The sequence below is a fragment of the Geotrypetes seraphini genome, chromosome 4 (assembly GCF_902459505.1).
Source record: "Geotrypetes seraphini chromosome 4, aGeoSer1.1, whole genome shotgun sequence".
NCBI lineage: Eukaryota > Metazoa > Chordata > Amphibia > Gymnophiona > Dermophiidae > Geotrypetes > Geotrypetes seraphini.
The window spans coordinates 197,810,763-197,838,141 of record NC_047087.1 but is presented as its reverse complement, the minus strand read 5'-3'; the positions used below and the strand labels follow the sequence as shown (position 1 = coordinate 197,838,141).

Below are 27,379 nucleotides of genomic sequence, written 5' to 3'. Positions count from 1 at the left end.
CTACTATTTCTCTATTCCATGAAAAATGTAGGCCTCCTGTATATTGGCATCTGAGAAAGCTCAGAAAGAAGGAAATGGCTTGCAGAATGATGATGTGTTTGGAGTCTCCTCTGCATGAACAGCTCCCTTGGAGATCATTATAGCTGATTAGGGTCTTTAAGAACATTTGGTGGTAAGCTGTCGATTTTCATCTGAAAAACTTCGTTTAATTCCTCTGCTTGAAATTTAGACCTTGCCTTCATCTGAATTGATGGGCCCAATGGGAATTATGTGAAAATCAGGGGTCCTTCAGAAAATATATATGAAGATTTTTAAAGCATACACTGTGAAATGAGCCATAAAAGCAATGGAAGTAAAACCCGAATGACTTAATCTGACCTCTTTTTTCTGGAAGTGACACATCACCCTTCTTCTGTGATACTAATGGAAAGTAAACTCTTTCTTTCTAGTTACATTGATGCTTGATTCTTTTCACTTCTTTCTTCTTTTTTGATATCTTTCTTTTTTAGGGAACAGTGACCTCAAGTGCCCACGGTTGTTCAACTTAGAACTAGTCTTGTCAATCCAACCACTTCATGAGCTATCACAGGTCTCTTGTAGCCCTCTACTCTCGCACCAATATTAATTTATTTTTATTGATTTAAATCATTATTTATTAAAAATGACCCAACAAATTAATTACATCTTTTTAATAAAATCCTTAGTCTTAAAATTAATAGTAGATGCAATCGTTCCTCTCGCATTGCTGTCATTAAAATACTTAGCTTTTATCCACAGCGAGTTGCTAGTATTGTTCACTCCCAGCTTAAGGAATGATCTCTCAGGTATTATTGCTGATGGTAATACTGATGGTAATACTGCTCAACAGAGCGTCCCCATTTCACTCCCCTTGGAGCTTCTTCAGGAGATGTTCAAAAACCACTATTAACTCTGTTAACCGACCTTAAATTTCTGTGCGGTCTTTTTCTTTAGAGAATCAACTACGGGAGCTTAATGATCTTCCCATCCTTTTTCTGGAGCCATATAGTAACCCTAGTTTGAGCTTTCTGACAACCATGTTAGGCAGAGGCATCACCAAGTTGATATATACCAGGGGGTTTTCAGTCCAATTCTTGGGAAACACCAATCCAGTCTGATTTTCAAGATACACACAATACCTGAGATACAGTAGATTTGCATACATAGAAACATAGAAGATGACGGCAGAAAAGGGCTACAGCCCATCAAGTCTGCCCACTCTGCTTACCCACCCCCTGTCTATGCCCTAATGACCCAATTTCCTTATCTTGACCCTCGTAGGGATCCCACATGGGTATCCCATTTATTCTTAAAGTCTGGCACGCTGTCTGCCTTGATCACCTGCACTGGAAGCTTGTTCCAATGATCAACCACTCTCTCTGTGAAGAAATACTTTCTGGTGTCGCCATGAAATTTTCCGCCCCTGAGTTTGAGCGGGTGCTCTCTTGTGGCCGAGGGTCCCTTGAGAAAGAAAATATCATCTTCCACTTCGACACGTCCCGTGAGGTACTTAAATGTTTCGATCATGTCTCCCCTCTTCCTACGTTCCTCAAGAGTGTAGAGCTGCAATTTGTTCAGTCTCTCTTCGTACGAGAGACCCTTGAGCCCCGAGATCATCCTGGTGGCCGTCCGTTGAACCGATTCAATTCTGCGCACATCTTTACTGTAATGTGGCCTCCAGAATTGCACACAGTACTCCAGATGAGGTCTCACCATGGCCCTGTACAACGGCATTATGACTTCAGGCTTTCGGCTGACGAAACTTCTATTGATACAACCCAATATCTGCCTTGCCTTAGATGAAGCCTTCTCCACTTGATTGGCAGTTTTCATGTCTGCACTGATGATTACTCCTAAATCTCGTTCTGCTGAAGTCCTAGTTAAAGTTTCTCCGTTCAAGAAATACATCCTGTATGGATTTCCGCTTCCGAGGTGCATGACCTTACATTTCTTAGCATTGAAGCCTACAGTGGAGGGAGTGCATGCAAATTTATCTCTTGCAATATTCATTGTAGATATCCTGAAAACCTAACTGGATGGGTGCATCCCAAAGACTGGGTGTAACCTCCTGATATATACAGATGGACAGAGCCTCAATAACAGCCACTGAAACCAAAGTATCTAAAAAAGGGAAGGGCAACAGTATCAGGTGGCATTCTGTCTTCCTCAGAAGACCCTCAGTGACCTAACTGTAATTTAAAGAACTTCAGACTATTTGTACTGTAGGACAGTGTTTCTCAAGATGGTCTTAAGAGTACCCACAGCCAATGTAGCTTTTCAGTATAACCATAAGGAATATGCATATGAGAGATATTGATGCATTTCTATTATGGTTACGCTGAAAAGCAGACCTGCTAGGCAATACTCTAAGACCAGCTTGAGAAACACTGCTATAATGTACCAATTATGAAGAGCGACACTCATTAACACCGTCATTAACATTCATTAACAGCTACTGCTGTAATTACAGATTACATCAGGTCTATTAACTAATCAATTTACTTATTTATTACATTTGTGTCTTGCCTGCCCCATCATATGCTTCAGATGAGTTACAGCATAAGTAAAATATCACTCTATAATATGAGGGAAAACAATTCAACATCATTAGATACAAATTAAAACATTTAAGACTTAAAGCACTCTTACTTGGCGTATGTAATCAGCAATTAAACAAATGGTACAGAGTCACTTAGCAGGGCTGTCTACCCTGCAGGATGGCTGAATACCCAGCAGTGTACAAAGGTAGCTGACTATTAGCATATTGTCTTATGCTCATGTTTTCAGCTTGCAATAGTGGGAAAGGATGTTACAGGATTTCCTTTTGGAAAGGTAAAAAAGTTAAAATAAGCATGTAAAGTAAGACTTGCTAAAACTAAAGCCGGAGGAAGGATAGGATTCCCTAGCTTACAACAATATTTTAGTGCAGCGGGCCTAAAAGCAAAGAGATGGCATTATAGAAAGGATCCAACAGTTCACTGGCAATATTAACACCAAGGGGTCCTTTTATTAAGGCACACTAACTGATTTAGCGTGCGCTGGATGCTAAGGAATTAATTCTGAAAGGAGGAACAAGGAGACACGCATATTAGTTCAGTGGTCTCAAACTCAAACCCTTTGCAGGGCCACATTTTGGATTTGTTGGTACTTGGAGGGCCGCAGAAAAAATAGTTAATGTCTTATTAAAGAAATGACAATTTTGCATGAGGTAAAACTCTTCATAGTTTATAAATCTTTCCTTTTGGCCAAGTCTTAATAATAATATTGTCATTTATAGCAAAAGAGAGATATGATCAAGAAACTGTTTTATTTTACTTTTGTGATTATGATAAACATACAGAGGGCCTCAAAATAGTACCTGGCGGGCCGCATGTGGCTCCCGGGCCGCGAGTTTGAGACCACTGTATTAGTTGACCCTCACATAAATCCTTGTAAGCAAAGCAAAGATGACAATAGCTCAACAATGGAAGCAAGGGAGGAGACCCTTATTAGGGGCTTGGATAAACATGTATAAGGAAGTCCAGTTCTATGAGAAAACTGCTTTTGAGTTGTGGGTTAAGAGAAAAATATTGCATAGACTCTGGGACCCTATTCAATGGGTTACATAGGCTTGTTAGGTGTCATTGACTCGTGTTCAAGATTTCGTGGCAGAATACACGCAATTTGCACAGTATAAATTCGATGTTGCTATTGTCACATGAAACGTGATCCTCTGCCTCCAACACTGCCCATCTGCTACTGCTGCCCAGAGGAATGGTACATTGGTAGTCTAACATCTCCACTGAAACCTGTCCACCTTGAGAGGTCCTGCTGGTAGTGAAACTACCGACGGCATAGCTTTCAGCTTCACAGATGCGCGCAAGCCCCAATGGCACGACAAACCCATGTACTATGATTGCATAGAGTTGCATACAAGGAAACAGTTTGTCTCAACCTGCAGCTTATAAGGGTTATTATTATCACTGGTATTTTTATTAGCACTAATAGCAAAAATATGTCATTATCAGTATTATAAGTGGGAAGGGGAGGAGGGATGGAGGACGGACAGATTTAAAAAAAACTGCCACAATTTGTCTTTGTAAAATTTCATAGCAATTTAGAACATGAACAAGCAGTAATCGCTTTAGCATAAATAAGTTGGAAACCACAAAGCAAACAACCCTATAATACATTTATTCAAAGTTTTTCCAGCATCTTACAACACCCTACAAGAGAGAGGACCCAGCAGAACTACAGTTTATTTAGTTTATAAGAAAAATAAAAAAATGAAAGGTATCCAATGTGGGCCTTTAGTCCCAAGCTGCAATGGAAACTTATCAATAAATATATTAAGCTGTTTAAAGTCACAGAAAACGTGGAAGGGCATTAAAAAAACAAATAAACAAAAAAAACAGCCAAGCCAACTTGGACATTTCCAGCTGACCATCCAAAGTTGGAGGAACAAAAATGGCCATTTTCAAATGGCCAACTGCTGGACATCCAAATATAATAATAATAATAATTTTTTAAAAAAATCATCTACTTAGATGTCTTGGCCACCGCGACATCTAAATTTATTCCCCATTTTCAATCAGAAAACCATCCATATTGAAAATGTCCTAATTCTGACCATTTGGACGTGAGTGGAGCCAGCATTGTAATGGATTGGCCACATAGACATCCCAACAGAGCAATGGGACATTTTAGATGTCGAGGCTGGGAACTTCACATAAAGGGTGCCAGCTGTATATCTCACCATAACCACCTTATAATTTAGGGTGAGCCCCCCCCACCCCTAAAACCTTCTTTACCCATTGTACCACCCCAATAGCACTTATGGCTGCAGATGGCACCTACATGACAGTATAGTAGGTTTTGGGTAGGGTCAAACATTATTATTAAATGTAGTGGTTAGGGTGGCTTATGGACCTGGGTCCTTCTCTCTATGGTTCACTAGCCCATCTACCAGGCTACTTAAGACATCTGTGTGCAGCTGTACTAGATTTTTCCATGCCAGATGCTGCTGTTTTAGAGCCAGGTACGTACCTTTTTGTTCTCATTATTGTGTGGTAGGAGGGGGTCAGTGAGCATCAGGGGAGTGTGGGGGTATCTTACATTGATGCATGCAGTGGTCATTGGTAAGTCTGGCCACCTTTGTGGCACTTAGACCCTTCTAAAACAGGGCTAGTTCCACCCATATAAGTTCTGTTTAGGATATCTTGCAAAATGTTTGATTATCACTGCAGGACATCCATGTCTAACCCACCCTAGAGAATGCCCAAAGCTCATCTATAACATGCCTCCACCACACCCATCTAATTCTCTGGACACAAAGAGGCTGGAACACCTTGCTAGATGTACAGAAAGATGGTTTTGATTATTGGCACTTGGACGTCCTGACAATTAGGACGTCCAAGTGCCAATTTAGGATGCTTTTTAGAGGTCTATGTTTTTTAATTATGAGCCTCCTAGGCTCTGATTCTATAAATGACACCTAAAGTTAGGCGCCTAAATCAGCACGCCTAGCCGATCAAGGTGCTTAACAATTATTTTAAGAGCTTAATTGGTGCCAACAACAAGCCATTAACACCTCATAATTGACTTTAATTGAAATTAATTGGGTGCTAGGCGTCTAGTCCAGGGCGCCAACTAGAAACTACATGTGATTGGGGTGGATCGTGGGCATGTTATGAATGTAGGTGCCTAAATAGGACTTTGGTGCCAGTATTTAGGCCATGAAAACTCTGCCATAAATAGGTTGTATCTAAATTTAAGATGCCTACTAGCACCTAAGTCCATTTTAGGCTCCGCTAGGTGCAATTCTATAGACGGCACCTAACATGAGGCTCCCGGGCCTATTCTGGTTGGCCCAGGCGCCCCATTCCGGAGCCGGCGGGCTTGGCACCCGTCCGTCCGGCCAACTTTTTCAAGGTATGGGGAGTGGGATTGGGGGTTGGGGGGTTGTGGAGTCGGCCGGGGGGTCGCAGGTCGGCGGGGGGGGGAGCATCGGGGGTTCAGGGGAGCAGTCATTGAGGGGAGTCAATTTGAGGGCAGGAGGGCCTGGAATCCCTCCTGCCCATATTTTAGTAGGGGTTGAGGGTAGGGGGTCCACCTGGGCAGGAGGGGTTGGGCTCCCTCCTGCTTGATCTTGTAGGGGGTGAGGATTGCGTGGCCAGGAGGGCTTGGGCTCCCTCCTGGCCCCATTGGATGGGGGGGAGGGATTGGGGATCGTGGGGCAGGAGGGCTTGGGCTCCCTCCTGCCCAGATCATTGTCGGGAAGATTCGGGGTGCCGCGGGGCAAGAGGGCTTGGGCTCCCTCATGCCCCGATCATTGTTGGGAAGGTTCGGGATGCCGCGGGGCCAGGAGGGCTTGGGCTCTCTCCTGGCCCGATCATTGTAGGGGGGAGGTGGATTTTGTAACCGGTGTTGTTTTTGACAGACACCGGTTACAGAATCCAGTTTTTAGGCGAAGGACTGGCTCCTCCTTCGCCTAAAAGCCCTTGTTTTGGATGTTTAGGGCTTAGGCTTTTTTTAGGTTGATTATAGGGTATAAGTTTAGACGTGGTATTGGTCTGGGCGTTTAAACAGCTGAACATAGAGGCAGGCCATTATCAAAAAAGACCTCTTTTTGGAAGTTTTTTTTTGATAATGGACATTTTCCCTGCTTCTACTTTCAACGTTTAAGGCCTTAGGCCAAAAGGGGACTTAGACGTTTTTTTTGATTATGCCCCTCCACGTATCTTCTCTGAGCAGTCAAGAATCTTAGTTTCCATTACAATCACTTAAGCGGTGAGATTTTTCCACACATTTTTTTAACCTGGTCCATTTTACTACTCATATTCTGTTTCGGCCTGATGGACTCCAGTTACCAAAGAAGAAACAGATCCTTCACGCCTTCCCTGCTCCTCTGATGAAATAGGAATAGAGATCGATGTCCGGAGCTCAAAGCGGGTCCAACAGGATCTCAGTACTGCTCATCTCCAAGGCAACATTAGCTGCTTCACTGCCCTTTTTTGTACTTCAGATCTTCCCCAGCAATGCTTGTCATTCTTAGAGGGTAATTTCCAGCACCATCTTTATACAGTAGAATTACACTGTATCTTATATGAGAACTCATAATCAAAAGATAAAGGACTCCATTCCTAAGAAAATATAAGTACTCATGGGAAAAAAATGCATGCAACATTTTGCTAAGATTTGTATTAACACTTGACAGGACATTTTTAGTTAGAAAAGTACTATAGGTGGGCTTCTTCTTTTGGCTTAAAATTAGAAAATTGAAAAGAACAGAGCTAAACTCTGAAGTGGTATGCTATCAATAAATCAACTCACATTGTAGCTTATTCAGAAATGACATTTTCTCATTCTTTGCCTATAGAGGAAAAACTGTATTCAAGATGGCATATGTTTCAAGGTTTGTTTCTAAGTTTATTTAGCACTTCTTATCCCACACATCAAAACAAATTGTCTGAGCAGACAGATATGGTTGCTTAGCAGATGGGTTGGAATTGAAAGCAGCTTCAAAGAAGTGGACTTCGAGCCTGGATTTGAATACTGCCAGAGACGGAGGTTGACGTACCGAGTCAGGCAGTTCTAGGTATAGGTGCAGCAAAGTAGAAGTGACGGAGTCTGGAGTTGGCAGTAGAGGAGAAGGGTACAGATAAGAGAGACTTACCTGATGAGCAGAGTCCCAGGGAGGAGTATTGAGAGAGAGGAGAGACTGAGGAGCTACAGAGTGAATATAATTATGTGGAAACAGATAGGGAGCCAATAAAGTGATTTGAGGAGAGGGGTTGTGTGAGCATAGCGACTGGCGGAATATGAGGCATAGAGCAGAGTTCTAAACAGATTGATGGAGAGATAGATGGTTTAGCACAAGGCCAGTGAGAAGCATGTTGCAGTAGTCTAGGTGAGAGGTGCTGAAGCTATAGATGAGGATCTTAGCAGTGTGTTCATAAAGGAAGGGTTGGCAGTTTTGTAGAGAAAGAAACAAGTTTTGGTGGTCTGTTGGATTTGTGAAGAGGAGAGAGATGAGTCAAAGATTACCTCGAGGTTGCGAGACAACAAGAAAGGGAGGATGAGTTCGGGTTTAGGAGGAAAAATAATGAGCTCAGTCTTGGCCATGTTTAATTTTAGATGGCAGTGAGACATCCAGGTAGCGATGTCAGACAGGCAGGCTGACTTTGGCCTGAATGTCTGTAGAGATTTCAGGTGTAGAGAGATAGATCTGTGAGTCATTGGCATACAAATGATACTGAAAGTCATGGGAGGAGATTAGTGTCAGATGAGTAGTGTGTGGCGCATTGGTTAAAGCTACAGCCTCAGCGCCCTGGGAAAGTGGGTTCAAACCCACGCTGCTCCTTGTGACCCTGGGCAAGTCACTTAATCCCCCCCCCCCATTGCCCCAGGTACATTAGATAGACTGTTAGCCCACCGGGACAGACAGGGAAAAATGCTTGAGTACCTGAATAAATTCATGTAAACCGTTCTGAGCTCTCTTGGGAGAATGGTATAAAAAATTGAATGAATAAATAAATAAATAAAGTGTCATAGAAAGGTGGCAGGTTCTAGATATGGGTAAAAATAAATCTGTAGTCCTCACAGAAAAGAATGATCTGGGCCAGTGGTATTCTTTTGATCACCTTGTCATGTGATCACACGAGCTCAGAGTCCAGGAAGGTGGGGGTGGGGGTGGGGGTGGGGGAACCAATTCAGTTCCGATGGGGTTGTTTTGGGAAAGAAGGGGAAAAGGCTTTTCAATCCTTGTCATGCGATCACTTGAGCTCATATCCCAGGAAAGGGAAGGGAAACCAATTCAGTTCTGATGAGGCTGTAATGAGAGAAAGGAAGAAGGCTTTCAAATCAATTACTATAGTAGGGGAGAGAAAGACCCCACAGAAAGGAAAGGGGTCTTCTGGCCAAATTTACCAGTGACTAACACAGGCATCTGCCAGGGCCTAAGTCATACAATGCTTATTCTCTGCACCTAACCACATGTCGTTAGGCGCCAGGAAGCACCTTGACTTAGGCATCGGTAGACACTGCTCCAAGTTCCACGCAGAACTTTTAATCTTTTTTAATGATATTTTAATAGCATGGTCGATTACAATGCTAATTAAGCAATTTTGAGTTCCGCTTGAAACTCGGCTAAGCACTGCCGACCTAGGCAACACTTGCAGAATCAAGCCCTTAGTGCTAGGTAGCGTTAAATGGTCCTGTGTTAAAATCCTGCATGTACCACACACTAATGGTTATATTAGTGTGCACAACTTGCAGAAAAATAGAGGGTCACCACAAAAAGATGCTGTGTTAAATCTAGGTTTATTGCATGGTAAAATCCCGTGTTTACAATATGTGAAGCCCAGATTATAGTGCAGTTTAATAAAAGGGCCCCCTTATTGATCAATTTGGGAGGGAATTATGGCCTAGTGGTTAGAGCTGCTGCCTCTACACCGTGTGGTTGTGAGTTCAATCCCAGCCTGTTCCTTATGATTGAGCAAGCCACTTAACTCACCATTGCCCCAGTTAGATTATCAACCTGCTGGGATAGATAGGGAAAATATCCAAGAGTGCCTGATTGTATTCAATGTATTATAAACCACTTTGAGTGAATCTCTTCATGACAAGTCAGTAAATAAATCAAAATTAATAATAATATCAACCCAAATGGGTAATAGAGTGAAAATAACTGACAATTTAAGACTATTTTCTTGCATCACCATTAGGACGTCTATTTTCCAGCTAATTGCAGTCTTTTTCAAGGTATGAAAAAAAAACCAGTGTTTATCACCGCTGCCACTCCAGTGTTGGGTATCTTTTCTGGAGGAATGAATATATACATTGAAGTCAATTTGGAGTCGTCAACACAGAAAAGTAGAGTCCAAGAATAGCCAGAAGTTGGGTGGGAGTAATGGAGGAAGTGGCATTTTTCCAGTGTATATCCAAAAAGCACCTACTTTAGGGCCCTTTAACTAAGCAGTGCTAAAAAGTAGGCTGCGCTATCTCTAGCGTGGGTTTTTACTGTACATAAAGGCCACTTTAAATGCTGCCAGGAAACGGCCAGTTTTTCTATTTTGGCAATAATGGCCACACAGTAATTTTCCCATTATTGCATGAGCCCTTAATTACACCTATTTTCTAGGTCGGATGGACAATGATGACCCTCGAGGGCCACAATCCTGTCAGGTTTTCAAGATTTCCACAATGAATATGCATGAGATTAATTTTGCATGGACTGCTTCCATTGTATGCACATCAATCTCATGCATATTCATTGTGGAAATCTTGTAAACCTGACTGGGTTGTGACCCTCGAGGACTGTGATTGCCTACCCCTGTTAGGTGGTAAGGGCTCATGCAATAACCACACGAGAATCAGTTAGCACATGGCAGTCGCACTAACCGCATGCCTACTCTCCATCCCCAGACCTGCCCCCAGTGTTAAAAGTAAAAATTATTTTTGAGCACGTGGGTCGCACGTTCACATGCAAGAACTGCTGCAGAATATCTGAGCATGCCCTGTGATAGTGCTTTTTTAACTTGCGGTAAACCTATGCTAGTACTTAACGCAGCTTAGTAAAAGGGCCCCTTACAATTTTTTCAGTGACCGCCCCACAATCTTGGAATAATCTTCCTATTTATATAAGAGAAGAAAAGAACTTAGTTAATTTCAAGACTAAGCTTAAAAGTTTCTTATTCAATGATGCTTTTAGTTAATATTCAATGATGCTTTTAGTTAATAAATAACATTATAATCCTTCTTAATCTTTTATTTTCTTATTTGTGCTTTTATTCCCTCCCTATTGTTGTAATCCTGAAATATAAAATTTGATACAGAATGTAACCCTTTAAATATAGTTTTCCTAATGTTTCATGATTGTAAGTTTTTGTAATTATGTAATTTTATTTGTCTATGTAATAACTACCCCAAGTTTTTATTCACTCATTATTGTTTGTATATCGTCTAGAATGTAGAATAGGCGATTAATCAAATAACATAATAAACTTGATAAACTTGATAATCTTTTTGTATCGTGCTTGTTTTCTCAGTGTTTCAGTTCAGAAGCCCTAATTATCATCACCAATGCTCATCAGGTTTCAATGATTTCAGCTCCTATAAAATCTTTGGTCATGTATAGTAATTATCCCATGGAAAAATTATAGAATTAGAAGTGGAGAAATAGCAACCGCTAAGACACCAAACAACTCCACTGAATATAGCTTCACTAGTGCCTACAGACAATAACAGTGAACGGAGGAAAAAAGCCTCAGAACCAGAGAGAGAGCATAAACGTTTGCCCTTCTCTCATACATCACAGGCATAAAGAAAACCCTCCGGAACGCTGTGATTAATGCAGAAACAATGTTAGCTCAATGAGGTGAGCACAATTTTAAACCAGGGAAAAAAAGTGAAAAATCTCCGATATCGATTAGGTGAATTTTTGTTTGTGTTTTCTCGTAGGATCAAGACAAAGTGAAGCCTCTCTCAACGTTGGCTAATATGGCCATTACCATCTCAGATGTACAAGATATGGCTCCAATCTTCATCAACCTGCCTTACAGCACCAATATCTATGAGAATTCCTCACCGGTAATCAAAGTTATCTCTGTCTTCCCATTTGGATAAATGCTGTATATAAAAAGCTGCTTTCATTTCTGGCTAAAATATCTCTATGGTCTCTAATCCTGGAAACATCAATAAGCACACAGTTTAGCATATGGTGAGATTTTTTTTTTTTTTTTTTTTTGCAGAGTACGACTTTGGGGTTCAAAAGGGGATTGGACGAGTTCATGAAGGAAAAGGGGATCCAGGGGTACAATTAGAGGGTTACTATATAGTACAGAAGGCTGTAAAGTAATATACAGTACAGAAGGCTGTAAAGTAATAGAGTAGTAGAGTAATAGATCACTACAGGTCATTGACCTGGGGGGCCACCACGGGAGCGGACTGATGGGCATGATGGACCTATGGTCTGACTCAGCAGAGGCAATGCTTATGTGCTTATTTCTTACAGTGAGAATTTGCATTAAAAAAACAGGATACACATCTTTTATGTTGATGTTAAAATCTTACTAATCTGATAAGCAGCATCCTTTTGGAGCCAAATTTGAACAGATCTGTTAAACTTTCTGATGGAGGCTAGCAGTATAAAAGAAAGTAAAGTACAAGTATTATCAATATAGGGGGACTCTTGAATGATAGCCCGCAAAAGGCAGATTTGACGAAGACAAGTTCTAAAAATCAGACTGCCGCGAGCACTTGAGATTTCTTTATCCTCAGTTCAGTCATTATCAGTTGAATATGAATGATCCAAAAAAAATGGTTTTAAAATGTTTTACTAATGTCAGAGAAAAAGAAAAAACAATTGAGAAAAAAAAAGAAGTGGATCAGAAAAAATACATAAAAAGAATAAGCATTTCTCTATTTCATCATTTTTTTTGATAAGGGAAGTTTGTCATTGACTTTGAGAGTGTGGGTACTAGTAATGTAAATTTTAGGACCTATAAGGGAGCAAAGTTAACATTTCCAGTAAAGTTGCATTAGATAATAATATTTATTAATGATGAGTTGCACTAAGGGATAAACCGGGAAAGTAATTATTATCAAATGGCAAGCCTCAAAACCAGAAAACAGGCTTCAAAATTGACCACTATTGGGATCAGAAGTCCAACTCATATCACTGGTTTGCTCTTAACAGTCGGCAGAAACAGAACAGTAAGAAAACTCCTATAAAAGATTAGGAAAAAAAGACAGTTCTACAAAAATCCAGACTCTATCATTCCAAATCAGAATCCCTTATGCAAATCAATTAGTCTGATGTCTCAGCAGCCCCTTCACTCACAAGTTCAGAGGATTTATCTAGATAGCTCTAAATGTTTGCCTGGTGAAACATGCAACACATGTCATAAGACCCATGAAAGTAACCTCCCCCCCACCAGCTGTGGTCATCAGAGTGAGGACAATATAGGTGAGCAGTTTCGCATTTGGTTTCCCTCTTGCTGTCTCTTGTAATCTTTTGCTAGAACTGTTTCCTCCCACTGCCTTTCTTACACTTTCACTTTTCTTCCCTCTGCATCTTTTCTTCCATTCACCACTATCTTTATCTGTGGTCCCAGCATGCCTCTGCTATATGTGTAGCAGGCAGGAATGCCTAACTAAAGTGTATATATTACCTAATAAAGTCCTTCTTATTTGGGATTATTGCATCAAATTTTAATTTCCTCACTCGAGTAACAGCATGTCAGGCTGGCCGTCAGTGAAGAGCTGATAGAAAGTGAAAGGAGTGGATAAACTGCAGCAAATTACTGCAAACAGATCACTATCAGCTCTTTGACTGGAATTGACTGGAATTAAGGAGTGAGAAATAGGATTTTCTGCCTCCAAATCTACTGTGGCAGCTTTGCAAAGGCTCCTGGCCCCCTCCTACGAGTTCCTTCTACCGTGACGCCGGGCTACAGCTTGCTTTTCAACACTTTAATCCTGTTATAAAAGCAGAGAGAGAGAGAAGGAAAACATTATGATTTTTCCCTAAGATCCGGATGCATTTCAGTATATTTTCAAAGTATGCTGCACACACCAGTTTCTCCGACCATTTGAAACACTGCAAAGGACAGAATCCATGATAAAATACCATCAAGGACAAAAAGACCCCATAAAACACAAATATAATCTGTTGGTCTGGAGTACTTTACACAGATCAATGAGTGTTTTCAGGAGCCTATTTATTGTAAAACTGTATTGCATTATTTCATTTACGAATTACTATGTCATGTGTTATTTGAAAAACAGAAGAGTGCAGGTGACTACTAAGAATAAAAAAACAACAAAATCAAAATCAAAACAGCCACTGCTGTCCACCCTAAAAGGTGGTAAATGTTATTAAGGACAAATGGAATCTTCAGGCCTATATCTTTTTTCCAAGTAAAAAGCATGGATTTTGTTTTATTAATGTTTAAAGCTAATTTGTTTACATTGAGCCAATTTAGAATTGTTTCAAGTTTATTATTTATAGACGTCCACTTCTTCTGTCTTTGAAGGAGGCTTGTATATCACACCAATGTAAATATATTTACCATTTCCTCTTTCTAAATTGATGCACAGTGCCTCTTCCTTGCCCTGCAGATCCTACAAATTGTGTGGATTTAATTTGATCTTTAACATATAACGCTACTCCCCTTCCTTTTCTTCCTACCCTGTCTTTCCTGAACAGATTATAGCCCAGTATAACTACATTCCAGTCATGGTTCTCCATGAACCATGTCTCTATGATCACCACTATATCCAACTCTTCTTCTTCCATCACAGCTTCTAAATCCAGAATTTTGTTTCCCATACTTCGAGCATTAGTATATAGTGTATATTGCTTTCCGGACATTGTCCCCTTTTCCCATCCATGTAGAGGCATTCAGTGATTTACTTACCTGAATGCTTATACTCACCCGGTAGCTTTGATCATCCTTCTCCATCACTGAAAATGTTCAGATACCAATACTACCTTAAACACATACTCTGTCGTCTCTGGTACCGATATAAAAAAAGGGGGGGGGAGGAGGGCATCTCATTAGGAAGTAAAGAACACACATGCAGACTATTACATGGCAAAAGAGATGTCTTTATTCAGAACAACAACACATATTTATAGTCCCCCCCTTTGTACATGCCCAGTCACAAGCTAATAATGGGTGTAGCTTATGAGGAAAGATAAGTTTCGTTTCTCATGAAAACAGAGAGGGGGGAGGGAAATTCCACAGCCAGTAGTCATAGTTACAGATAACAAAAAGAGACAATGTTTTTGTGTGATTTCTTGCATAGCAAAATAAGCTTATAAAGAATATACCCTTACAATCATTTCTAGTTTAAAGCCCTTTTCAGTAGATTAGCCAGCCTGCTGCCAAAGACACTTCTTCCCTTCTTTGATAGATGTATACCATCCCTGCTCAGCAACCCTTGGAAAATCATCCATGGTCCAGGAAGCCAAATGCTCTCGACGACACCATCCACGTAGTCACACGCATATGCTGATCGCTACCACCAGCAACTCAAGTAAATTTAGGGAGCTTATGCTCTACTCTGTGAACCTCATTTGCATGTGCTGTTTTTGGAGAATGACTTGCTTTTTTAAAATTGTTACAAGAATGGCTACAACAGTTTTTACCATGAACCTTTGAGAATCTTCCCCTGAGTATCCATCAACTGAATCAGCTTGGCTAGTAGCTTGAGGAAACATTAAATACAAAAGGTGACTGTATAGGTCCCTGGGTACCAAAGTCTGTGCTCAAGATGGAGCTAAGGTACTTTTTTTCACCTCCCTTTTTCATATTGCAAGTAAATAGGAAAAGCTTGTTCAACACAAGACCCTTTAGCAATTTTTTTATGTATGTGGTCTTTTCATTTATTTTATTTTTTGGGTAAAATACCCCAGTGAAAACTAATATCAGGCTACCAAGTCAGGCAGATCAGCAGCAGCTACATGAAATGAACAGCCCAAGTCATCACAAGGGAGTCAGAGAACAAGAAAAAGTAACAACTGGTCTTGGCTGCTTACTACTGTACTTCTATTGACAAAGATCTTTCTATGGGGACTGGCAGAAAAGTATAGCAGATATGGTCACCCCTCGAGTGTAACACCAAGTACTGGGATTCAGGGCCCATGACTGCAGGGTTCCAGAAGGAGTTCTAGTGTATGGTCTCCATCTGTAGGAATATTGTTATAGGGACCAGACTAGATACACTGGGGGCAGTGGTTATAAAGCTAAAGGAAAAATCCCTGGGTAGTTGCCCATGAACACTATGGTAAGTATCAGGCTGCCAGCCTGGTTTTGATTGAACTAGAGGTCTATAGGAGCAGGAGGAAACTGCAGGGTTACAAAATGTCAGTACATTGAAATAATTATGAGTATGAGACAATGCTGTCCTTTACACTAGTACAGTAGATCTGATCTATTAAATCTTTCTAATAAAATGTACAGAATGCCAGTAGAAAGAGTGTATTAAGAGCTTAAAATGGGGAAGGAAGTTCTTATTGAAAAAAAAAAAGATTAGAAAATCTAGTTTCAGCCTTCTGCTCACAGTTTTGTTTTATTTTTGTGGATAGTCACATAGGCAGTGGAACTCTGCTTAGTTTGAGGGGGGCCCAGGAGCTCCGCTCTAGCCCTGCGGAATCCTACGGTGCGGACTCTCACCAGCTCCCGACTCCCCACCTTCCTCCTCCTGGCGCTGTACTTTTAAATCTTCAGACAGCTGCTGCGCAGCGTCAGCAAGCAGTCCTGCCCCCACAATAGAATGAAGTGCTCTGGGGCAGGCTTGCTCGCTGATGCTGTGCTGCAGCTGCCGGAAGATTTAAAAATTATAACACCAAGAAGCAGGTGGGAGGGCAGGCACCAATCTTTGGAGAGGCCACGGCCCCTGTGGCCTTCCCTATTCCAACGCCTATCGATAGTCAAGTCCATTGATACAATTTTTTCTTTGGCAGGGCAAACAGAAGGTACAGAGAGCAAGTCATCTATTTACACTTGAAAGTAAAACAGCACACATCAGCATTAGTAGTGTTTTCCTTTGTATCTTGATTTTATTTGTTTTATTTATTTTCATTTAATTCACTTATCATTTCCCACCTCCTTTACAAAGCCACGCTTGCGTTTTTAGCACCAGCCACGGCAGTAACAGCTCAGACACTCATAGGAATTCTATAAACGTCAGAGTTGTTACCGCAGCGGCCAGCACTAAAAATGCTAATTCTGCTTTCTAAAGGAGGGGGTTTGTTTGTTCCTTGCTGACACAAGGGGAGGAAGTAACCTGATGTGCACCAATTCACTTCCTCCTTTTCTTACTCCATTAGCTCTGCAGGATAAAGGAAAAGAGAGTGAGCCAGAGCTGTTGCTTGCCCAGTGCCCATGCCTGCGCTGAATTCTTCAAGTTTGCAGGGGTGAGAACTTCTGCACAAATTTTGTGCTGCGTAATTGTGTAGAATTCCCCCAGGAATACTGTATTTTTCGCTCCATAAGACGTACTTTTTTCCATCCCCAAAAAGAGGGTGGAAAAGTGGGTGCGTCTTATGGAGCGAAGATGACCCCCCATGTACCTTTTTAAAACATTGCCTGTCCCGCAGTACCTTTTTAAACACCCCCTTAAGCCTGGTGGTGCAACACTACCATCAATCGTCTACTCTGCACCCCAGCCAAACACGGAGCCTGCTGAGCACTGTGGTGTGTCGGAGAGCACCTTGCCCCCAGACTTGCAACTGCGGTGGAAGGAATTGTGTCCTTAAAGCCCCCCAGCGGTGATGCGTCGGTCTCCCTGCTCATAATGGAAGGGGAGCTACAGGGATAAACCAGCCCGAATCCCCGATACCTCGAGTGCTTGTCTGCCATTCCCGGGGCTCACTCCAGATCAATCAGTGCCCCGGATGGCATCGGGTTGTGGCACCCAAAGCTCCTTGCACGATCTAAATAATGGTGCAAACTAGCTTGTACTGCGGGGCTCCCCAGGGAGAGAGAGAAAAGGTACCAAACTGCATTTCTCCATGTATAACATACCGTGCAATTTCCTAAGGTTTTCCTGCAATATTTCACAATCCGCATGCGTTTTAACAACTTTGAACAGTTTATTGTCATTTGCAAATTTAATCCCCTCACTCATCGTGCAACAGGTGATTCACATTCTCCAAACTCTCTCTGTATAATATATGACGACCTGATATCCATCAAAGCAATGAAATCTTCAAAACTGCTTTGCCACATAGAGATCAAGCAGCCTGCATTAAAAGACAAGCCTTTGGCATTTTTTGAAAGAAAAAAAATATGAACACGAAAGACATAAGCAACTATTGAAAGCAACTTCTTCAAATGTGTCTGCACTAAGGAGCTGATTCTTCAAACGGGCGTCCCAATTGTAGGTGGCAGTAGGCAGCAAATCAGGACGCACGTTTAAAAAAAAAAAAAAAACCTCCCCAAGGCAGGTTGCCTAAACTGTAGGCATTTGTCACGGGTCTAGAGAAATGCATAGGGATACTTAAACACGCCTAAGGATGGGCATGGGTGTGGTTTCACCTGGAAGTGGCCTTGGGTGAGTTTAGGCATCCCTATGTTTCTCTCTAGAGCTGTGACAGATGCCTGAAATGTAGGCCTGCAAAATGCTGGCCTACATTACATCCTAAAAGTAGACTCCGCTGCTGGCTCACTTGATCACGGTAATAAGAATCCCCTATCAGCTGGGCTGTCAGGACTCCCCTGCCAGCTCAACTGAATGGGGGGAAAATACCCCTGCCACGATTAGCTGAGCTGGCAGCAGCAGAGGACCCCCAACACCCACAGATGCGCAGCAGGAGGGATGCCCACTCCCCCTTGCCTAACACCCCCAATGTTCCCACGCCCCCCATACATCCACATGTCAGGAGAGATACCCACTTCCTCCTGCCTAACACCCCTGATGCTCCCCCCCAAAAAAAAATATCCACGCAGCAAGAGGGATGCCCACTCGCTCCTGCCCAACCCCCATACCGCCCCCCCAAACATCCAATCAGCAGTAAGGATGCCCACTTCCTTCTGCCGCTGGGTCCCATCAAATCCCTGAACCCCCGACACTCCCCTAGATGGCCGGCAGGAGGGAGCCTCTTCCAGAATGGAGGATCTTCCCCTTTTTGGTGCATCGAGGGATGCAACGGGGAGAGGTCTAAGGACTGATTGGTCCAGATACCTAAGGCCCATCCCAAAGAATGGGAATTAGGCACCTTGGCCAATCAGGGCCTTAGGCCTCCTTCCCGGGAGTGGTCTAAGACTCCGATTGGCCAGACATCTTAAAAACGTATCTGTTTACAAAGTACATAGGCAATTAAGACATTCCATCCAATTGTAACTACCATATTTTCACGCATATAACGCGCGCGTTATACGCGTTTTTACCTACCGCGCATACCCCTCGCGCGTTATATGCGTGAGCGCGGTATACAAAAGTTTTAAAACATAGTTCCCACCCCGCCCGACGCCCGATTCACCCCCCCAGCAGGACCGCTCGCACCCCCACCCCGAACGACCGCTCGCACGCGCTCCCACCCGCACCCGCATCCACGATCGGAGCAAGAGGGAGCCCAAGCCCTCTTGCCCGGCCGACTCCCCGACGTCCGATACATCCCCCCCCCCCGGCAGGACCACTCGCACCCCCACCCCGAAGGACCGCCGACTTCCCGACAATATCGGGCCAGAAGGGAGCCCAAACCCTCCTGGCCACGGCGACCCCCTAACCCCACCCCGCACTACATTATGGGCAGGAGGGATCCCAGGCCCTCCTGCCCTCGACGCAAACCCCCCTCCCTCCAACGACCGCCCCCCCCAAGAACCTCCGACCGCCCCCCCAGCCGACCCGCGACCCCCCTGGCGACCCCCACGACCCCCCCACCCCCCTTCCCCGTACCTTTGGTAGTTGGCCGGACAGACGGGAGCCAAACCCGCCTGTCCGGCAGGCAGCCAACGAAGGAATGAGGCCGGATTGGCCCATCCATCCTAAAGCTCCGCCTACTGGTGGGGCCTAAGGCGCGTGGGCCAATCAGAATAGGCCCTGGAGCCTTAGGTCCCACCTGGGGGCGCGGCCTGAGGCACATGGGCCCAACCCGACCATGTGCCTCAGGCCGCGCCCCCAGGTGGGACCTAAGGCTCCAGGGCCTATTCTGATTGGCCCACGCGCCTTAGGCCCCACCAGTAGGCGGAGCTTTAGGATGGATGGGCCAATCCGGCCTCATTCCTTCGTTGGCTGCCTGCCGGACAGGCGGGTTTGGCTCCCGTCTGTCCGGCCAACTACCAAAGGTACGGGGAAGGGGGGTGGGGGGGTCGTGGGGGTCGCCAGGGGGGTCGCGGGTCGGCTGGGGGGGCGGTCGCAGGTTCTTGGGGGGGGCGGTCGTTGGGGGGGGGGGGGGTTTGCGTCGAGGGCAGGAGGGCCTGGGATCCCTCCTGCCCGTAATGTAGTGCGGGGTGGGGTTAGGGGGTCGCCGTGGCCAGGAGGGTTTGGGCTCCCTTCTGGCCCAACTACCAAAGGTACGGGGAAGGGGGGTGGGGGGGTCGTGGGGGTCGCCAGGGGGGTCGCGGGTCGGCTGGGGGGGCGGTTGGAGGTTCTTGGGGGGGCGGTCGTTGGGGGTGGGGGGTTTGCGTCGAGGGCAGGAGGGCCTGGGATCCCTCCTGCCCGTAATGTAGTGCGGGGTGGGGTTAGGGGGTCGCCGTGGCCAGGAGGATTTGGGCTCCCTCCTGGCCCGATATTGTTGGGGGAGTCGGCGGTCCTTCGGGGGGAGGGATGTATCGGACGTCGGGGGGGGGCATCAGGCTTTCAGGATGGGGACAGACCTTCAAGGGGGGACAGTGCACGGAAGTCAGGGGGGGTGAACAGAGAGTCGGGACAGCGCACGGAAAGTCAGGGCGGGCGAAAGGAGCGTCGGGCAGCATGCACGGTATACCCGTGAGCGCGGTATACCAAAGTTTTTGTACATATCATCGTGATTTCTGCGCGCTATACCCGTGTGCGCGTTTTATACGGGTGCGCGTTATTTGCGTGAAAATACGGTACTTTTGCTTTATGGTACTGCGGTATAGAAGCAGATTATTATGTTATGTTATATCTAAGGCCACTCTTAATCAAAATATAAATATATACCATAAACCATGCTAGATTCTCTCTCTCCTATTGCTACTGACACACATTAATTTGCAAGGTATTTTATTATGAAAGTGACCACTTCGATCCACACCTCTTTCCTGCACTTGTCTCATGTTAGATTCTCTCTCTCTTCTATTAATACTGACACCAAGGGTTCACGATCAGAAATTATTCCTCCAATAATTCTGAAAAAAAATTTTTCTTACTTAGGCCCCTTTATTCACTCCTTTATTTTAAAAAGCCTTAGTACAGGTTCCGTGCCAGAATCTTGGAAAAATGCAAAAATTTTGCCTATATTGAAAGATCGAACAATTAGTTCTGAGGAAGTTTCAAATTACCGTCCTATCACTAACATCCCATTTCTGGCTAAATTAACCGAGAGAGTAGTCTTTGAACAACTGTCTGACTTCGCCGAATCTACCAACGTTCTACACCCGAATAAAACTGGCTTTAGAAAAAACCATAGCACAGAATATTCATTGATCGGGCTTACAACAAATATAAACTATCACCTAGATCACCATAGTTCTGTTATACTTTTTTCTTTGGACCTATCGGCTGCATTCGATTCGATAGACCATGCTGTACTTTTAGATAAATTAAAATCTATTGGTGTTTGCGACCAGGTTTTACAATGGTTCATTTCTTTTCTAGCAAACAGACAATATACAGTCCATTTCAACAATACAAGTTCAAAACCTTACTCCCTCAGCTATGGAATTCCTCAAAGATCTATATTACCACCTTTATTGTTCAACATTTTTCTTTCACCGTTACTAAGTTTATGCCAATCTATTGGCTTTACTCCATACACCTATGCAGATGACATTCAACTGTCTCACCCTTTAAATCCCGAACATTCAGAAGAAATTTCTCAGATCAATAAAAAACTCGACACAATTAAAAATTGGCTGACGGCAAATAGATTAGCATTAAATATCCTTAAAACAAAAGCAATACTTTTCTCATGGAAACAAGGAATAAAGCCAGCTACTCCTTTTATCATTAATAACATTCATATAGATTTAGTATCTTCATTAAAAACACTTGGGGTTTTGATTGACGAAAATTTTTCCTATCATGAACCTATTAGCAACACTATCAAATCTTGCCTCTACAGATTGCGAATGATCCGTTCAATTTCTAAATTTCTTGAACCTAACTCTTTAAATATTTTAATACACTCACTGATTATAACAAAACTTGACTATTGTAATGCGTTACTAATTAACATTACACAAAAAGAAAAAAAAACGTTTACAAATAATTCAAAATATTGCAGTCAAACTTTTACACAATGGTAAAAAGTATGACCATGTGACTCCTTACTTGATCGAGTCGCATTGGCTCCCCATTACTCATCGCATTACGTATAAAATTTTGTTGCTGGTATTTAAAACTCTATCCACAAATGAACCATCATTTATAAATTGGATGCTTATCCCATATAATTTATCACACTCTCTTCGATCTTTAGCACAAGGATTACTGGCAGTCCCTTCTTTAAAAGTGGTAGGTACCAGACGTCATGACATGTTCTCAATTGTGGCCCCCCAGACTTGGAACTCTTTGCCACAATACATAAGAGATGAAAAGGAACTCAGTCTCTTTAAAAATAAATTAAAAACTTTCCTTTTTAAAGATGCTTTTAGTCTTTAACACAAATACTTTTAATTACTGTAGTTAAGTCATCCCTCCTTATGTTTTTTCCTTGAATGTTCCCTTTCTTCTTTTCAAAGCATTTATTATGTAACTTTTCCCCTTTTATCATTATGTGTTCTTGTTTTCGTCTGTTTATGAGTCTGGTTTTTATCTTTTACTTAATATTATTAGTATGTTTTTTAAAATGCTTATGTATCTTATTGTAAATCGCTTAGTAAATTATGGATAGGCGATTCATCAAATTAATAAAATAAACATAAACATAAACACACGTGCATGTACATACCTGTCACGTTATAGAAACACAAATTCACACACTCTCTTTATCTCCCTCTCTCTCTGCTGGTACAATGCTGCTGATTAGGTTAAACATTAATTAACAATTGACCTGATGAAGAAGTATAAAGTCCTTTGAGATTTAGCTTGATGCTATAAGATCTTGCGGACAAAACCTCAGAAGGTCATCTACGTATAATTAACATTACTTTAGAGGTGTATGGTATATATTTATATACATTACATTACATTACATTAGTGATTTCTATTCCACCATTACCTTGCGGTTCAAGGCGGATTACATCCAAACTAAAACAAAATTACATTCAAAATTTGAAGGAATAGAATAAGCGATGACATAGAATTTTTAAGGTAATATATATTGGGTAAAGAGTTACTGATTAAGTTCATAACTATTTTTATATACTGTGAAGACTAATTAGTTCCGAGAGACTGTCTATGTTCAAGGTAATAAAATATACAGGTCCATGTGTGCACAAGTACAATATATGTACATGCCTGAGAGGCACCTACGTGCTATTCTATAAATATGTGGGTCTGCGATAGCATGCATTTTATATGTGGGCATGCACATGGGTATACTCTGGGCAAAGTAAGAGTGGGGCAGAAAACACTGCAATTGTAACGGCTGGATGAAATACACTTGTATGAGGTTCCAACTGTGAATTAGCTGAAAGCTGTTAAAAGCTGTTGACATACAAGTGTTCTTCAGCCAGCTTGTACAAGTGTTCAATGTTTTCTGTTCTTTCAGCCCGCTCTATACTCTTCAATTCCTCTGGAAATGGCCAGATAACTCCTTTTGTAACCAGCCTTGAACCGCATGGTAATGGCAGAATAGACATCACTAATCACTTTACCAATTGGGCCAAATAAGAGCTCTGGCGTTGGAATATTTGACTAACTGAACCCCTGACGCAGGCATTTTGCAGAAATATGGCCTGTGTCGGGTCTTCAAATAGTTTGTTGCTCCACCCTTGTTCTCGGGGCCATAAGAACATAAGAATTGCCACTTCTGGGTCCATCATGCCCAGCAGTCCGCTCACGCGGTGGTCCTCTGGTCAAAAACAAGTGCTCTAACTGAGACTAGCCCTATCAGCGTACCTTCTTGTTCAACAGGAACTTGTCTAACTTTGTCTTAAATCCCTGGAGGGTGTTTTCCCCTATGACAGACTCCGGAAGAGCGTTCCAGTTTTCTACCACTCTCTGGGTCAAGAAGAACTTCCTTACGTTTGTACGGAATCTATCCCCTTTCAACTTTAGAGAGTGCCCTCTCGTTCTCCCTACCTTGGAGAGGGTGAACAACTTGTCCTTATCTACTAAGTCTATCCCCTTCAGTACTTTGAATGTTTCGATCATGTCCCCTCTCAATCTCCTCTGTTCGAGGGAGAAGAGGCCCAGTTTCTCTAATCTTTCGCTGTACGGCAGCTCCTACAACCCCTTAACCATCTTAGTTGCTCTTCTCTGGACCCTTTTAAGTAGTACCATGTCCTTCTTCATGTACGGCGACCAGTGCTGTATGCAGTACTACAGGTGAGGGCGTACTATGGCCCGGTACAGCGGCATGATAACCTTCTCCGATCTGTTTGTGATCCCCTTTATCATTCCTAGCATTCTGTTCGCCCTTTTCGCCGCCACCGCACATTGCTGCCCATTGTACTTTTTTTCTGATGTGCTTTAGATTCCCTCTCTCCTATTGCTATTGACACACATGCATGTAAACAAAACAGAACTGTGGAAACAATGTTCTAGGCCCCATGAAGTATTTTGTGGGGCCCCGGTCGAGGGCGATGCAGTGTTTTCCTCTGCTGCCCCCGGGTGTTTACAGTCTTGCCGGCTCCCTCCTCTGTCTTGTTGCAGCATTTACACGTTTGTGCGGCCCCAGAAACATTTTTTTCGGCCAATGCAGTCCAGGGAAGCCAAAAGGTTGGACACCTCTGTTCTAGACCTTTGTTTTGCATGATTTTCTGCATAACATCAAGGGGTTTGGCATGCATTGTACACTATTTATGGCCTGTTCCGCATAAGCACATTTATGCTCTTTCAAATTTCTTCTGTTTATGGACATTAAAGTTCATTTTACATAATTATTTCTTTCGGTGATACGTGCTATTCTCAGACTACCGGCACATTGTTTAGTGATTTTCATTTCTACAATCACTGCTTTTATTGGGATCTTCATACAATCACACCTTTACTTCTTTTCAAATATCATTCAGTTGGCACCATTTGTCTTGTCGCATTACATTCATTTATCATTATCTTTGCTAATATTCTAGGACCCCTGAGGAAGGTGGGCCCGTTTAATACAAATGTGGACAGTTTTAAAGATTTTTTGAAGAAATAAAACAAAGGTCTAGAACAGTGGTCTCAAACTCGTGTCCCACGAACTGCCAAGTACTATTTTGAGGCCCTCGGTATGTTACCGTTGTTCTGGAACTTTGCCCGCTTCACTGCTGTAACATCATGCAAGCGCTTTCCTGTGTCTGTACGTGATTATGAGGTGCAGTGGAGAGGATAATTGCGTACAGATGCAAGAAAGAGCTTGCGTGAGGTTACAGCAGTGAGGCGGGCAACGTTCCAGAATGTAAGGTAACCACTGGAGGCAGTGCAGCTTGTGCGTATGTACGTAATCTCGTGAACTCTCATGAAATTTGGTATCTCTCCTGGCGGTGACTGCTTGATGTAAGATGGCGGTTTTGTCCAATACTGGAGGAGGTGAGAGCTGAAGGTGGTTGTGGACATGACCACCGGACACTTAAGGCACAAGTTTTCCAGGCACAAGTCGGATATTGAATCTCCCCTCTACAAAAAAAGCCTAGAGCAAGGGTGTCCAATGTCGGTCCTCGAGGGCCGCAATCCAGTCAGGTTTTCAGGATTTCCCCAATGAATATGCATGAGATCTATTAGCATACAATGAAAGCAGTGCATGCAAATAGACCTCATGTATATTCATTGGGGAAATCCTGAAAATCCGACTGGACTGCGGCCCTCGAGGACCGACATTGGACACCCCTGGCCTAGAGGACTACACCAAAATCTTGTCTCTTGCAGTTGATGCTTTAGAATCTAAATCACAATTTTGCATGAGGTAAAACTCTTTATAGTTTATAAATCTTTCCTTAATTGCTTCTATAATTTCAGATAAACACATCTGAAAGCAGTGCAACATGCAGAAAGTGAAAAACTATCTAAACTTTACTTTCTGCAGGTTGCACTTCTTTCAGCTGTGTATAGCTGAAATTATCAGAAGCAATTATTTTTTCTGCAGTCCTCCAAGTACCTACAAATCCCAAATGTGGCCCTGCAAAGGGTTTGAGTTTGAGACCGCTAGTCTAGAACATTGTTGTTTCCACAGTTCTGTTTGGTTTGGTTTGCCATTTCCTCTGTGGGTCTTCTCCTCATGTCTCTTGTTGGTTTGACACACATGTATGTACACACCTATTACTTTTCAGAAACACAAATACACACACTCTCTCTCCTTGTCCTGGTGCAATGCTACTGATCATGTTCTCATTTAGTCAGTCATCCCCAGTGTTATTTAGCAACTGAGTAAATGTAACTAATTACTTTACTTAAGTAAACTTTTGTTACTTTTACTGAAGTAATAATTTTACCAGTTGCACTACTTTTACCTAGTTACATCTGGTGCTTGCAATTAAAAGTAAAATGTAAAAGCAGAAGCAAGATGTAAATGATGATTCCTCAATAAACCAAATCTTAACAGCAAAACCTGGAACAGGATTTTGCTATTACAATTCTCATTATGCAAACAGTGGATCATTTCATCTTAAATTTTGCAATTTAGTGAACATAACTTATGTTAAACTGGTTACTGGTCCCCAGCCAAATGGGACAGTGATGAGTTGGGTCGCTTTGAAGTGGAGATGAAGCTGAAGCTGGTAGCAATTCTTGGTGAACAGATATATGATTCTACCACAACCGACTGCTGGTCATCCCAAGGAAAGTTTTACATTAGGATGTAAAACTATTTAATGGATTGATAGCCTCTAGAGAAGAAGCATGTCTTGGCCCCAAGACTGAAAGATTCCCACCAGTGGTCAGGGCCTTCAGGGGATTCACCCCACCCCTAAAGGCCCTGAAGGCACGGCTCTGAATTTTACTGGTTGAGCAGGCAACAAGCCAATGCTGCTCAGCCAATCAAATTCAGATCAGTAGTCAGGGCCTTCAAAGGGTTTTTTTTCGAAGAATCAAAAATACTTTCTTCTCTTTTTAACAATCTTTATAATTTTTTAAATGTATCATGAAAATGTCAGCATGATAGCGTGATTGCTCTTTTTCTAATAGAGTCTCACTATTTTGGAACTCTAATGTATAAGAGGAGAAACCTCATATCCCGGTTTGCTGCTGGCTATTCAACTCAGCCTGCAAATCTTTAACAGGACAATCCTCATTGGTTTAACCTCCACCCTCCAATTAAATGTTTAAATATTATAATTTGTATGATTTCTATAAACAGTTCTCCTTCTTTAAATATTTTTTTTGCGTACTTAGCTCAGTATTCTGTTATGTTGTCCAAACATTAAAGTTCCAAAATAGTGAGAATCTATTAGAAAAAGAGCATTCACACTATCTTTTTGACATTTTCATGATACATTTAAAAAATTGTAAAGATTGTTAAAAAGTGAAGAGAGTAGTTTTGGTTTTTGAATTGGTATTTTCTCTTACACACCTGTATATAATAATTGCTTGGGGTTCGGAGAATCACCAGCCCAAGAGCCTTGCTCTTTTTTTTTTTCTATTTTTTGTTTGATGTGGTATGACTGGT

General features: G+C 42.6%; 1 protein-coding gene across 1 annotated transcript in view; it reads left to right on the top strand.

Moving 5' to 3' along the window:
- The window catches only part of CDH23 (cadherin related 23), a 1,673,137-nt gene that overhangs the window by 588,708 nt on the left and 1,057,050 nt on the right, over positions 1 to 27,379 (top strand). Inside the window, exon 8 of the mRNA XM_033942780.1 lies at positions 11,458 to 11,586. Coding sequence (XP_033798671.1) covers positions 11,458 to 11,586 — 129 coding nt within the window. The remainder of the gene's footprint in view (positions 1 to 11,457; positions 11,587 to 27,379) is intronic.